At 36.1% G+C, this 16,189-nt stretch overlaps 1 protein-coding gene across 2 annotated transcripts in view; it reads left to right on the forward strand.

Annotated features, from left to right (window-relative positions):
• LOC128202729 (calcium-dependent protein kinase C-like) overlaps nt 1-16,189 on the forward strand; it is a 123,234-nt gene that overhangs the window by 23,148 nt on the left and 83,897 nt on the right. For both annotated transcript variants that reach the window (XM_052903818.1, XM_052903809.1), the window contains exon 4: nt 5,826-5,934. In XM_052903818.1, the coding sequence (XP_052759778.1) occupies nt 5,826-5,934 (109 nt within the window). The remainder of the gene's footprint in view (nt 1-5,825; nt 5,935-16,189) is intronic.

Raw genomic sequence — 16,189 nt, forward strand, 5'->3', positions numbered from 1 at the left:
ACTGTTTTCTCCTGATGACATGATTTCCTACTGTTTCCTCCTGATGACATGATTTCCTACTGTTTTCACCTGATGACATGATTTCCTACTGTTTTCTCCTGATGATGTGATTTTCTACTGTTTCCACCGGATGACATGATTTCCTACTGTTTTCTCCTGATGTCCTGCAGACACACATGACTTATTTCAGGCTTGTATGATGTAAACAAAATGGTAGTTATTATTAGTTAGTAACAATAGTGTTTGCACCCTGACTTTATGTAATAAGGATGTTAACTTGTTTCATCGACTTAATAAGGTTAATGCAATACAATGATGAATGAACCTGATTGTTTGCTCTGCCTTGAAGCTTATTGCCTAGCACTGGCTTAGTTTCCTGGTCTATATGCTAGGCAAAAGTGCAGAAAATCAGATCAGGTTGTACAATGAAGAAGAATGTATTCCAGACTGAACAACTGCTACCTGTACATAAATATACCCCCTTTCATGCTTTCATTCCTGTGCTTGGCGAGGTTTCCAAGTAATTGGTAATTGGCCTCACCACAGCATTTCAGAAACATTTTTTTGTGTGTACACTTTAATACCTGTAGTTGATTCAATTAGAAGTAAATTTTGTGCTCATTAAGATGGTGATTTCTTAATGGGTTAGATATTTGTTTCAGACATTTGAAGTGTTTGGATCAAAGTCCAATAAAGATGAAACTTCCATGTTTGTAACATGATGTACAAGTAATAACACCAGCTCGGGACCTTGACATGTTGACAAGCTATCATAAAAGGGTTGTTGAGGCTATAATGACATAATTAGTACATACAGGGAAGCCTTCATTTGTGACTAGCGGGTCATGAATCTGTCAGCGTCCCTAAACTCCCGACATCCCAGTTGTCATTGACCATGTACTTGTCATTATCTGACTAGAGTTACACTATTGTTGGTCCATGCCCACCTTTAAGCCATCAACAAATAGGTTATATACGGGTTGAAGGTTACATACCATTAAATCAAATTTCCGTATCCTCCAATGCTAAAAATGTTTCCTTGTAAGTCGGGCTTTCTTAATGACATGATTTTTGCTACTAAGTGACTTTGAGGTCAAACATAACTGATTTGAAGGTTGCTGTCAGAATTATTTTATTTGCAATTAAAAACCATATCTTTTACCAATTCCAAACAGTCCATCCAGATAAGTAAATTCCATGGAAATTCTGTGATAAGGATCTCTGCACTTTGTTTTATGTCTATTAGCAGACAATGATGATAAATTTCTCCAGTTATTCAGTTTTAGTTTTGCAGAATGCAGGGTCCGATGTCACAATAGATTGCTCCCTTGCGGTTGCTGTAATTTTCTGAAATTCTATAAGGCAGTACAGTTATGGAGCCGCATACTGTTGTCGTCTATTGTTGGTATTTTTGGTGTTATTTTTTCTTCCTAAAGTCTGAGTTTGAAAATGTTTACTTAGTCAGAAAAGCAATAAGTAACTTTTTTGGGATGATTCATGAACTAGTATGTTATACACATTCAAAGATTTGAGCTAGATGTTTGATCATGCTCAAGTTATAGACAAAATGTGGAGAATTTCTGTTTTAAAAAAGGTTTAACTCCATAATATACATAAGCAAACATCAATGTTTAAGAGGTCTTCAGTCTCTCCCACACTGTATTCCGGGCTGTGTGCTAGTTTTCAATCAGGAGTCTCATCTCCTTTTTTCTATGAGTTTTCCCTTATTATGATGTTTATTTTAAGTTGCAAGGTATCTTGAATATTTTCATGACTTGGGGTAAATGGATTAGTAAATAAATGATTTTAAACAAGTTCACAATAACTCGTGTCTTCATGTGAAGTGTTAGGGCTGTTCTTTAAGAAGCACTTTCTATACTTCAGTTGTTGTTTCCATTTTAGGAATTAGACAAAGAGTTTTGATGTATAATTTAAAATATTTAGGCTTTGGATTTCCCTTGTGCATAAGAATGTAAGACTAATTGAATGAATAGCGTTAATGTCTTCATTAGTACACTCATGCGATGTCTGTTTCAAGAATTTGTCGTCAAAACTAATTTGCTGATGGTCTGAAGTAACTTTTTCTAATTTTTAAATGAATTTAATTTCAATGTACAGCAATTTTGAGATTAAGGACTATAACAGTTTTTCGGAAGTGCTTCTGTTTGAAATTGTCTGTTTTCAAAGTCCACGTATTTTTATAGCATTCAGGTGTCCTTGGTGGTGGCATCAGCATCATTGTGGTGAAAAAGGTTTAACTATAGATAGCCATAACTCAATAAATTGAATTAAAACTTTTGTTCACATGTTTCCTTTGACAATTGGCAAATGTACATCATGGCACATACCTTTGGCTTTAATCATGTCAAGTCCTGCCCCTGGTTCGAGGGAAGAGTGTTGGTGTTCGAGGGAAGAGTGTTGGTGTTCGAGGAAAGAGTGTTGGTGTACGAGGGAAGAGTGTTGGTGTTCGAGGGAATGTTGTTGTTCGAGGGAAGAGTGTTGGTGTTCGAGGGAAGAGTGTTGGTGTTCTCATTACAGCACTCTTGTTTCACTGTCAGCTGTAAACAAAAATAAGCTATTCATTTAAATTAAAGGAATTTCCTGTAATTTAGATGACATTATGAAAACAGAGTTCAGACTCCAGCTGGATCATGTTCTCAAAAAATGTGTGTTGAAATGGATAAACAAGTCTTTGCTCACCTGCATTAGCAAATAGAATGATGCACCATTTCAAATTAAAACTAGCCAAATATTTTTTCAAATTTGATAACCATGTTTAAACAATATACTTTTCTGTTCTAGTGGAGGGGGCATTTTCAAATATGGGCCCTCTTATGCCAAATCCTGACGCCGCCCATGATCGGTTATGTTACAGGAATAGAGAATGCGTCACAGATAGTACACAAAATGAGATATGAGATCTAAAACCATAAAGGACTAAACTTTTTCTCTATTTCTGAACTTTGAAACCCATATATAGATTTAATATAATGTCTGTTGTGTGTCACATGTGGTGGCTAAGTATTTCAGGAGACATGATTATGCTGTATTTAGTATCAAAGCTGGAATTGGTTTAAATCTGCAGTATGAGAGAGATTCATAAAGCAGATCCTCGGAATCTCTTATATACTTTAACAAGAAATGGTTTTGAGGGGGGGTGGGGAGGGGAATTTCTTATGTAGTCTGTCATCTCTTTATTTTAAAACACCTCAACATGCACTTGTTGATTTTGAATTGTTTTCAGCCTCCTCACGCATTGTTAATCACTGTCAACTATTGTCACACACATTTCTGTCCCGAAGGTGTACGCTTCTACAGTTGTAAAATGGTTGCTATGGAAACAAAATGTTCCTGACAAATGGAAATAGTGAATCTTTATGCTTTTACAGCCAGTTCGGTGAAAACAAAGTCAGAACAGAGAGTCACCGGAGGGAAAACTTAACTACTGTTGGTGAACTGCATTTTAGAAATCTTGTGTCTTCTCACAGTCCATTATAGCAGCTGAGATATGTTTGATTTTCCAAGATAAAGGCATTAAAATAGAAATAGAAGTGATAAAAAGAGACACCCTAGCAACTGTGTGACCTCATTATCACAAACTTGCAAACAATTTTTCACATCAGCGTTAATTTCTTCTGTCTGGAAATACTAATTAAATTGTTTATTCCAACATAGAACATTTCTGCATAAGATGCAAAACTATAGCGATATAATAAATCAGGCAGACAGTGTTACTAAAATCCTATATCATGCAAAGAACCTACATCAAGAATCATGTTTGTAATGAATTTATGAATACAAGAGCAGGCAAGAACATAATTATTCCTTTACTCAATTGCCGTTTTCTAAATTGTTCTGGCCTTTTCATAAATAATGATGTGAAAATGCTCATCATTTTGTTTTACAAATTTGTAAGAAAGTTCTCATATTATTAGTAGTGTTGGGAATTGGTTCGTATTTTTCTGTCGATAATCGGTTCCATTCAAATAAAGTAACTGATTATGCGATAGTACAATCATTTTGTTTTACAAATTTGTAAGAAAGTTCTTATATTATTAGTAGTGTTGGGAATTGGTTCATATTTTTCTGTCGATAATCGGTTCCATTCAAATAACTCGAGTAACTGATTATCGATAGTACAATCGTTTTTAGCTCTACTGGCCAAAGGCCAGAAGAGCTTATGCAATGGAAATGTGTACGTAGTATGTGCATCCGTGCGTCTGTAAACAATTGCTTGTGAACACGATACAGTCTTCAGTTTTGATTGTATCTCGATGAAACGTGTACAGTATTTAGATATCCATTAGAGCTCAGTTCCTATCAAAAACCAGCCAGATCCGACCATGCATGCCTAGATTATGGGTCTTTAAAGTATTAAAGAATCAGTTTGTCTGTAAACAATTGCTTGTGAACATGATACAGTCTTCAGTTTTGATTGTATCTCGATGAAACTTGTACAGTATTTAGATATCCATTAGAACTCGGTTCCTTTTGAAAACAAGCCAGATCTGCCCATGCATGCCTGGATTATGGGTCTTGAAAGTATAAAAAATGCTATTTTAAGCTAAGTCTATTTTTAGCCAAGTCTACATGACCGAAGTCTATTTTTAACCAAGTTTACATGTAAAGTCACAATTGCTTGTGAAGGTTTGTTCAAACTATGCCCCTGGTGTCATTACTGATCCTTGCTATTTTGAAAAAGGCTTTTTTTAGTGGTCCACTACCATGGTTGTTCAAATTATGCACCTTGGGTCAAAACTGGCACTGCCCTGGGTGTCACAATTTTCCTAGAGACTTATTCAAGATATATTTTCAAAATCTTCTTGTTTCAAACCACAAGGCCCATACCTTTGATATTTGTTGTGGTGTATCATATGATGCAATTGAAAACATTTGAAATAATGCCCCTTGGGCAAAAGCTGGCCCCACCCCTTTTGACTTATTTATTTTTAAAGCTACAGTAATGAAATTTTGACCATGTGAACAGTTTTACAAACAAGCATTAATGTTGTCCTCGGATGTCCTTGACTTTGACCGACTTGTTATTTTTAAAGCTACAGAAATGAAATTTTGACGATGAGTACAGTTTTGAAAGCAGATATTTTTTACCCTCAGATTACCTTTACTTGGCACATATTAAAATAGTTCATGCAACTAATCTGCTTACAACACTTTCTGTCCTCAGATGTTGAACGTGCAGCGTTTTCAGCTAACCCAAACACTAAAAGTGAACTATATATTTGTTGCCTATTACTCAAACGTACATGCTCTGGATTGAAAATGACCACAAGAGCCATGCCAGTAGAGCATAGGCCCTTTTGGGCCTCATGTTTTAGAATACTAGATAGAACCTGAATTGAAGTTTTATTCATCCACAGTATTAAATTCTTTATCATTATATGCATATACGTTATGTCTATGATTGAAGTTATTAAGTGATGTATAAAAAATAGTTCATTCACTTGCTCATTGTGGCTTATGAAGAATTTTGTTAAGGACAACATCTGAACACTTACTTATATTTTTTCATTTTTTTTTTTTTTTTGATGATTTATTATATCCAAATACAATCGATTGTCGCCGATTTCAGGCCCAACCCATTGATTTTCGATTATAATCAATCATTGGAACATCACTAATTATAAGAAATTCAGCATGTAAGATTGACATTTGAAATGATATTTATCATAAAATTTGAATATAATAATGAAATCCGCACACACATGCCAGAATTAACCTGATTTACTTTTCGTAATTGGAATAAAATGTAACAATTTAATTAACAAAATATGTTCTTAATTACCATAAATATGTATATATTGCAGGCTACAAACAATCACAAGTTCAAAGTTCACACATATGGCAGCCCAACTTTTTGTGACCAGTGTGGTTCACTTCTGTATGGACTTCTTCACCAAGGCTTGAAGTGTGAGGGTAGGTACAGAGTATAACATAATTTAAGCAGATTAGTCCAGTAGGCTCATAATCTGGCCTGGTTAATACGGCCTGAATTAATGAATTAAGTCACTGATACCTGATCAACCAAAACATCATCCGATACCATGGTAAGTTGTTTTTGTCCTGATCTGTGTGAGCATATCCATGGTAAGGTTATATTGCATGGATAATAGTGGTTGGCCTTACAGACCAAGGCCCCAACTATAAAGTAGGTAAGTATACAGTGGCAAGTTAGTCCTATATTGCTATCATTCAGGGAACCTATGTATAGGACGCTAGCAAAGATAGAACACAGACTAAAAAATGTGAAAAGTCGGGTAAAAAAACATTAATACCATAGATGTATAGGACGCAGTGAAACAAATTCATAATCAGCAGCCACCATATTTGTTTTGAAAATTGGATTGAATCATGAAAATGGCAAAGGTTATAAAGTAGTACAGTACATTTACATAAATAATAAAAGCAATGGTATATTGTACGTAAATGTAATCAACATGGTAACACCAGGTAAGTATTACAAGCACATGGTATAATTCTACGAACATCACTGCCATTGGTACATGTCATTGACAGTGCACAATGATGCCACTTCACAGTTTGCATGATCATTTATTAATTTAATACTGAAACCTTCTACATAAAATCCGAAAAAAAATAAAATGACAGAAACCTAATAATATAGATAGGACGTAGGCATTTTTTAAAATTGAATTCTGGGGCATAAAAATGTGTCCGTGACACATTATAATACGGTAAGTAAGTACTGCCTGAATTAGTGTCTTATTCAGGGAAAGTTAGTTCTGCCTACAGTTATATTATTTAGGGTAATTTAGTACTTCTAAATTAATGTTTTAAGGGGAAATAAATTCTGTCTGAACTAGTGTAATTAGGTATATTATTTAGGGTTATATGCTAGTACTGCGGGTAATTTAATTATTATAAAAATGAATACTATTCTGGGGGAAATCTGTCTGCTTGAATAAGTATTACTATTACAATCCATACCTAGAATTCAGGACAAACAGCTAGATGCTAATTCTGAGTCAGTGCAAAATCGTCTAGTAGACTCGGACTCAATCCGGAGCAAGTTATGTTTGGAGATATTGTACACAGATAAAATGGACGAAATGCAACAATGTATCAGCATGTCAAACTGAATAGAAACATAAGTTGGATGGTGTCAATGAATTAAGGTTTCCTTGTATGTAAAAAATTACACAACTCTTTAAAATGAAAACATGCGCAATGTTTTATAACCAAACATTCTTCAAATGTCACAAAGGTGTCTGCATGTTTTTGTTATGCCCCCCTTCAAAGAAGAGGGGTATATTGCTTTGCACATGTCAGTCCGTCGGTCTATAGGTCGGTCGGTCCGTCGGTAGACCAAAGCTTGTGCGAGTGATAACTCAACAATTCCTGGACGTATGGTCAAACTGAACTTGAAGGTTGGGCCTGACCAGTAGATGACCCCTACAGATTTTAGGGCTCATTGGGTCAAAGGTCAAGGTCACAGTGACCTTTAATGGTAAAAGAATTTTAAAGCTTGTCCAAGTGATAACTCAACCATGCCTAGACCTATGGTCATCAAACTTGATATGGAAGTTGGGCCTGACCAGTAGATGACCCCTAATGTTTTGGGGGGTCATCGGGCCAAAGGTCAAGGTCACAGTGAGCTTGAATGATAAAAGGTTGTCCGAGTGATAACTCAACAATGCCTGCATCCATGGCCCTCATACTTGACTTGGAGGTTGGGCCTGACCAGTAGAAGACCGCTATTGTTTTTGGGGGTCATCGGGCCAAAGGTCAAGGTCACAGTGACTTTGAATGATAGAAGGTTGTCCGAGTGATAACTCAACAATGCCTGCACCTATGGCCCTCAAACTTGACTTGGAGGTTGGGCCTGATCAGTAGATGACCCCTATTGATTTTAGGGGTCATGTGGCCAAAGGTCAAGGTCACAGTGACCTTGAATGATAGAAGGTTGGCCGAGTGATAACTCAACAATGCCTGCACCCATGGCTCTCAAACTTTGACTTGGAGGTTGGGCCTGACCAGTAGATGACCCCTTTTGATTTTAGGGGTCAAAGGTCAAGGTTACAGTGACCTTTAAAGCAAACTCGACAATTCCTGGACCTATGTTTATCAAACTTGACATGAAGGTTGGTCCTGACCAGTAGATGACTCCTCTTGACTTTGGGGGTCATCGGGCCAAGGTCAAGATCACAGTAACCTTTAACGCAAAAAAGGTAACAAATCTTCTCCCATTGATATCTCAACAATGCCTGAACCTATGATCATCAAACTTGACATGGAAGTTGGGCCTGACCAGTAGATGACCCTTATTGATTTTAGGAGTCATCGGGTCAAAGGTCAAGTTCACAGTGACCGTGAATGCGAAAATGTTTTTACTGATAACTCAACAATGCCTGCACCCATGGCCCTCAAACTTGACTTGGAGTTGCGTCTGACCTGTAGATGACCCCTTATGAAATTTGGGGTCATCAGGTCCAAGGTCAAGGTCACAATGACCTTGAACGAAAAAAGCTTGTCTGTGTAATAACTTGTCAATGCCTGCACCCATGGCCCTCAAACTTGACATTTAGATTTTTGGTGACCAGCTGATGACTCTATGGATTTTGAGGTCATAGAGTCAAAGGTAATGGTCATAACACACTCTATCCTCACACTATGAATGGCCATAATCTTAAAACTGTCTCAAGGGCATCCAATGTCAGTGACAAATCAGCTGTCATTTTGGTCCATGCATATTTCATTCAATTGTCCATATAATCCTGACAACATGGCGCTCAGGGGGGCATAATGTTTGACAAACATCTCTTGTTAACATTCTAATTGATCTTAAATGGAAACCGGTTATTGTTAACTTTCTAATTGCCTTTAAAAAGTAACCAATATTTACACATACAGATGATATTGTTAACATTCTAATTGCCCTAAGGCTTGAATAGTAACCAATAGTTACACATACAGACACTATTGTTAACTTTCAAATTGCCCTTAAATAGTAACCGAAATTAAAGTTACACATACACGTGTTATTGTTAACTTTCAAATTGCCCTTAAATAGTAACCGAAATTAAAGTTACACATACACGTGTTATTGTTGACATTCAATTGCCCTTAAATAGTAACCAAAATTAAAGTTACACATACAGACGATATTGTAAACATTCTAATTGCTCTTAAATAGTAACCGATAGAAGATACACAAACAGACAGTTGACAGGGCCAAGAATTACATTTTTTTAAGAAAGCTATATGGACTGTCAAATAGATTTCTAAATAAATGGTTACATTGATTGATCCAGTGAAAAGTCTCTATATATCAGGCAAAAGCATCTATCAAAGTGTTCTTTCTAATGGACTTTTTTCTCTTTCAAAGAAATATCTTGTGCCATTTATAGGAAGTGATTACAAAGATTTGACCTTTGAAAGGAATGGTAATGTTTTAGGAGTTCATTGATTGAGAATTTAAACTAAAAATGCACAGAGAGTAATCTGTTTAGAATTTTCATTAAATAGGGAGTTTTTAATCAAGATAAATGTTTTATGTCCATCATGAGGTAAATACTTTTTAAGTGTTACGAATTACTCTAGAAATACAAATACCTCTTGGCAACTAGTTAAGTGTGGTCAAGTGTTTAGGCATTTTGCCTCTCACACAAGAGGTTTTGGGTGTGATCCCCACCAGGGTGAGAGAGGTCTAATGGTATAGACTCTTTGCCTCGCGCCTTAGAGGTTGTGGATGTGAGCCTCACTAGGGTGAGAGAGGTCTATTGGTATAGACTCTTTGCCTCGCGCCTTAGAGGTTTTGGGTGTGAGCCTCACTAGGCTGAGAGAGGTCTAGTGGTATAGACTCTTTGCCTCTCACACATGACGTTGAGGATGTGATCCCCACCAGGGTGAGAGTGGTCCAGTGGTATAGACATTTTGCCTCTCTCACAAGATGTTGCTGGTGTGATCCCCACCAGGGTAATATAGTGAACTTGTGGTATACATGTCTTTTCCTCTCACATATGAGGTTGTGGGTGTGATACCCACAATCTGAGAGTGGTCCAGTGGTATTGACGTTTTGCCCCCTCACACCCCTTAGTGACCCTACATTGACAGAAATGATTGGTGCAACACTGTCAACGCCTCCTACTCTGACAGAAATGATAGGCGCAACACTGTCAACGCCTCCTACTCTGACAGAAATAATAGGTGCAACACTGTCAACACCTCCTACTCTGACAGAAATTATTGGTGCAACACTGTCAACGCCTCCTACTCTGACAGAAATGATAGGCGCAACACTGTCAACGCCTCCTACTCTGACAGAAATGATAGGTGCAACACTGTCAACGCCTCCTACTCTGACAGAAATGATAGGTGCAACACTGTCAACACCTCCTACCCTGACAGAAATGATAGGCGCAACACTGTCATCGCCTCCTACTCTGACAGAAATGATAGGTGCAACACTGTCAACACCTCCTACTCAGCCAGAAATGATAGGTGCAACACTGTCAACACCTCCTACCCTGACAGAAATGTTATTGTTAACTTTCTAATTGCCTTTAAAAAGTAACCAATATTTACACATACAGATGATATTGTTAACATTCTAATTGCCCTAAGGCTTGAATAGTAACCAATAGTTACACATACAGACACTATTGTTAACTTTCAAATTGCCCTTAAATAGTAACCGAAATTAAAGTTACACATACACGTGTTATTGTTAACTTTCAAATTGCCCTTAAATAGTAACCGAAATTAAAGTTACACATACACGTGTTATTGTTGACATTCAATTGCCCTTAAATAGTAACCAAAATTAAAGTTACACATACAGACGATATTGTAAACATTCTAATTGCTCTTAAATAGTAACCGATAGAAGATACACAAACAGACAGTTGACAGGGCCAAGAATTACATTTTTTTAAGAAAGCTATATGGACTGTCAAATAGATTTCTAAATAAATGGTTACATTGATTGATCCAGTGAAAAGTCTCTATATATCAGGCAAAAGCATCTATCAAAGTGTTCTTTCTAATGGACTTTTTTCTCTTTCAAAGAAATATCTTGTGCCATTTATAGGAAGTGATTACAAAGATTTGACCTTTGAAAGGAATGGTAATGTTTTAGGAGTTCATTGATTGAGAATTTAAACTAAAAATGCACAGAGAGTAATCTGTTTAGAATTTTCATTAAATAGGGAGTTTTTAATCAAGATAAATGTTTTATGTCCATCATGAGGTAAATACTTTTTAAGTGTTACGAATTACTCTAGAAATACAAATACCTCTTGGCAACTAGTTAAGTGTGGTCAAGTGTTTAGGCATTTTGCCTCTCACACAAGAGGTTTTGGGTGTGATCCCCACCAGGGTGAGAGAGGTCTAATGGTATAGACTCTTTGCCTCGCGCCTTAGAGGTTGTGGATGTGAGCCTCACTAGGGTGAGAGAGGTCTATTGGTATAGACTCTTTGCCTCGCGCCTTAGAGGTTTTGGGTGTGAGCCTCACTAGGCTGAGAGAGGTCTAGTGGTATAGACTCTTTGCCTCTCACACATGACGTTGAGGATGTGATCCCCACCAGGGTGAGAGTGGTCCAGTGGTATAGACATTTTGCCTCTCTCACAAGATGTTGCTGGTGTGATCCCCACCAGGGTAATATAGTGAACTTGTGGTATACATGTCTTTTCCTCTCACATATGAGGTTGTGGGTGTGATACCCACAATCTGAGAGTGGTCCAGTGGTATTGACGTTTTGCCCCCTCACACCCCTTAGTGACCCTACATTGACAGAAATGATTGGTGCAACACTGTCAACGCCTCCTACTCTGACAGAAATGATAGGCGCAACACTGTCAACGCCTCCTACTCTGACAGAAATAATAGGTGCAACACTGTCAACACCTCCTACTCTGACAGAAATTATTGGTGCAACACTGTCAACGCCTCCTACTCTGACAGAAATGATAGGCGCAACACTGTCAACGCCTCCTACTCTGACAGAAATGATAGGTGCAACACTGTCAACGCCTCCTACTCTGACAGAAATGATAGGTGCAACACTGTCAACACCTCCTACCCTGACAGAAATGATAGGCGCAACACTGTCATCGCCTCCTACTCTGACAGAAATGATAGGTGCAACACTGTCAACACCTCCTACTCAGCCAGAAATGATAGGTGCAACACTGTCAACACCTCCTACCCTGACAGAAATGATAGGTGCAACACTGTCAACACCTCCTACTCTGACAGAAATGATAGGTGCAACACTGCACATTTTTAAAGGATTGTGTAACAATCAGTGCCATTTATGGTGTTAAGCTTTGTAAGATCATGTTTTGTCTTCCTTATTTCCACATCTCATCGAATTCTAGGACATTTATTGCACAGAATGTAATCATGCAATCTCAACAGTCCTTATATGCTCATATAACTACCATATTTGTCATAATACTAAAAAATTGTCAAAATTAACACCCTGCATTTTAATTTTTATGATTTTAATATAGACCAGTTTTTATTTATCGGTTAAAGCTTTGTTCTTGTCCCAAAAACAGATAAAATGACAATTTAAAGGAAATAAAATCCTCTGTCTGGTGAGCCCTAATTTTAGCCAAGATTTAAGATAATATCTTCTAACAGACATAGAATATAACATGTTTTCACATGCAACCAATTTTATAAGACATTGATAAATTGTTTACATGTCATTTTTGGTTAGTTTAGTACCGTTTACAATTAAATAGATGGGATTGGTTAATATGAATTATTGGATTATGTATTAACAATTTGGCTAACTTTGACCAAAGGAAAGAATTAACCAGTTTTAAACAATAGGCTGAAGGTGGCAAAATAATGATGTCATTTCTGCTTAGTTGTTCTTATTGTTCAGAAAGCCAAAGCCGTAAATGTCCTATTAAACAGACCCTATATATATTTAGCCTGATAAAAAACAACAACAATTTTTCCCCATTCAGCAACTTTTAAAAATTCGTTAAATTGGAGTGGAAAACATGAAATAACAATCAGTATCATTAGTTGCTGTAAATATTCTATGCAGTGTAAATCAATAAAGTTGACTACTGAATACATGGCTTCAAAATATCAATACACAACTTTCAGAATTTTATGCTTCTGTCATGTGTACATTAGGGCATGGGTTTTCCATATATGCATGACATTACCCATGAAAATGGCGCCGTAGGAATGCTTTTCATCAGAATGATTTGCGTTTTTAGCTTGACTATTCAAAGAATATGGAGAGCTATACTACTCACCCAAGCGTCGCGTCGGCATCACACCTTGGTTAAGGTTTTGCATGTAAGCACCTTTAAGTCATTATATCAGTAAATACATTATATTGCAGTGAAACTTTAGATATGTATTCCCAACTATCTAACCTACTAAATTAATGTAGTTAGATAACACTTATTTGAATTTAATGCAAATAATGGGCCTTTATAATTTGACTTAGAAATTCCGGTTACGGTTTTGCATGTAAGCACACATAGGTTAATATCTCAGCAACTACTTGAGGTATTGCATTGAGACTTTATACAATGGTACTCAACCATCCAACCTACTTAATTAACCAAGTAATATAACTGTATTTCGCAAATAACCAAGTAGGTTGGGTGGTTGAGTACCATTGTATAAAGTCTCAAAATATGGAAATTCTCAGGAAAGATAACTCAATCTTGCATATTATATCATTTTTGCCCTTTTATTATGTGACTTAGAAATTCTGGTTAAGGTTTTTCATGTTAGCACACATAGGTTAATATCTCAGCAACTACTTCATGTATTGCATTGAGACTTTATACAATGGTACTCAACCACCCAACCTACTTGAATAACCAAGTTCGATAACTGTATTTCACAAATAATGGCCCTTTATTATTGGACTTAGAAATTCTGGTTAATGTTTTGCATGTAACCACATTTATGTTAATATCTCAGCAAAAACGTCATGTATTGCATTGAAATCTAATATAATTTTTCAGTGATCCATGTTTCGCCAAAACTTTTCAATCCTTACACTGAAAAGCGACGTAATAGTCGAGTGCGCTGTCTCTGTGACAGTTCTTGTTTGTAGTTTAAAGTAAAGGTATTCATTGTTTATACACAGAATTGGAAAAAGACCCACAAAAATACCGCAAGGGGCACCTTTTAGGGCATGCACGTTGAATAGGATATTTACGGTAGGTTTAATCTAAAAGGGTGTTGAGAAATACATGAAGTATTTCACTGGCACTTTATATATCAAGCATCATTTTGGGTTCAAAAATCTTGTTTAATGACAGTTCAGTAACATTAAATTTCTGGAAATATATTTCAGCCAGAAAACTAATTAGCTGTGATTAACATTTTGCTGTGATGGCTGATGTTAACAGAAAAATGGCAGCAGTTTTAATACAAATTACATGAATTTCCATAGAATGCTAAATGATTTCTAGGTAAACATTGATTTCCTGTCATTTATGGAAACATGAGCCAGTTAATTATGACAAAACTTGTGCTTGGTCTTTATCCCCTTCGATAGAAGTGTCAACTCTCTTCCTGTACAATGTAATTACTTGGTAATGCAGAATTTAGGAACAGAAATACGTCATTTTCACTAGATTTTATACCTGTACTTCTATCTAAGGACAGATATGTTCATAATAAAGTTTGTGTAAGGCAAATTGACTTGCGGGGAAAAAATTGTAGACGATTCTTATATTGCCACCACAAATTATTTATATATTATTTGAATCTTTTTTATTGAAAATAAATTGTCTTGTAAAAGGTTTACCACTTTAATACCATTATGAAGTTAAATTATTCATGAAATTTAAGATATTTATCTTGTTTCAAGATTAAACCCAGTCAAGACAACATGGAATTGACGGCAAAACAGATATGGAGATGAAAACAGATAAAGCGATGACAATGATTCAGTTACAATAATTGCCATCTGATTGCATTATACAGTCATAGATCCCGTAATAGCTGTGATAAATTGTGTCATTTATTCTGTTCTGTTTCCAAGCGTGGCCAGTACTTGCATTAACATCATGTCTTCCATTGATTTATAGACAACCAGAGGCTTTTAAATCTTACTGTATTTCTAATGTTGCGTTTATAAGTTGAACATTTGCAGATGGGGGTATTTTTTGGATACAATTATAATTATAGCAATTGAGAAAAATGAATATTTTTGATAAAATGACAAAAATTTGTGTAGCTGATGATACTTCCGTATAATATAATATACCACTCTTGTTCACAACGAAAGCACTCTTGAGATATTCTCTTGCAGTAATTGTGGGAAAGTTATAACTGTAATCTATGTTTCATGAACAAAAACCCCATGTTTACCGTCTGAAAACATTTAAACTGAATGTGTTGATGTTTGTTTCATTCTAGAGCAAATTAAGAACCAAGAATGTGTTTAAAATTGAAGTTGTGTAGTTCCAAAGTTCCAAAGTATCTGCTGCAATAGGAGTGGACGGAGAGCTTTGCAGCAAATGTATTTAATGTATCATATGAGTCTCAAAGAAAGACCAAATTGCCAAACTTAATGAAAGCGTTGAAAGTCTGTGGGCATGATTTTACTTTTTTACAATTCTGTTCACAGGCAATTATAATTTAAAATCAAATACAAAAAAAAAACATATTTTGGATGGCCCCAAACTGTAACCAAAAAGTGCTTGTTGTTACTGATAAACCTATATATGTACTAGAATATATAAACATTGCTTTCATCTGGCAAGTGTAAAGTTAATTAAATGAAACCTGATATTGGCTGAGAACGTTTTGACTTTTTGTAGTAGGTAAAGTAAGTCAGAGTCTCCCCATTTTCTTCATAGTTATCTGTAATGATCTATTCTCGGTTACCCACCATGATTTATCAAGATTCTTTGGCTAATTAATAGTGCTTTAAAATTAACATTAACTTTGCAATCTTATGTATGTATTTAAATAAAGTGGTCTTTCAAATTGCTTTATTTTAAACCTCATAACACCATGCGTCCGTCGCATTACTTCTTTAAATATGTCATGTCAAAAAGTAGATCTGACAATACCTGATTACAATATTTGGTTGTATGGTCTGTAGGCTTGTGGCATACAGCCTTAAAACAAATGTCCTTTGTAAAAACACTCAACCGAGAAATTTAAGTTATTTAGATAACATTACCCACAGGGGCAAATTTACCCCAGCT

This window comes from Mya arenaria, chromosome 2, assembly GCF_026914265.1.
Source record: "Mya arenaria isolate MELC-2E11 chromosome 2, ASM2691426v1".
Lineage (NCBI taxonomy): Eukaryota > Metazoa > Mollusca > Bivalvia > Myida > Myidae > Mya > Mya arenaria.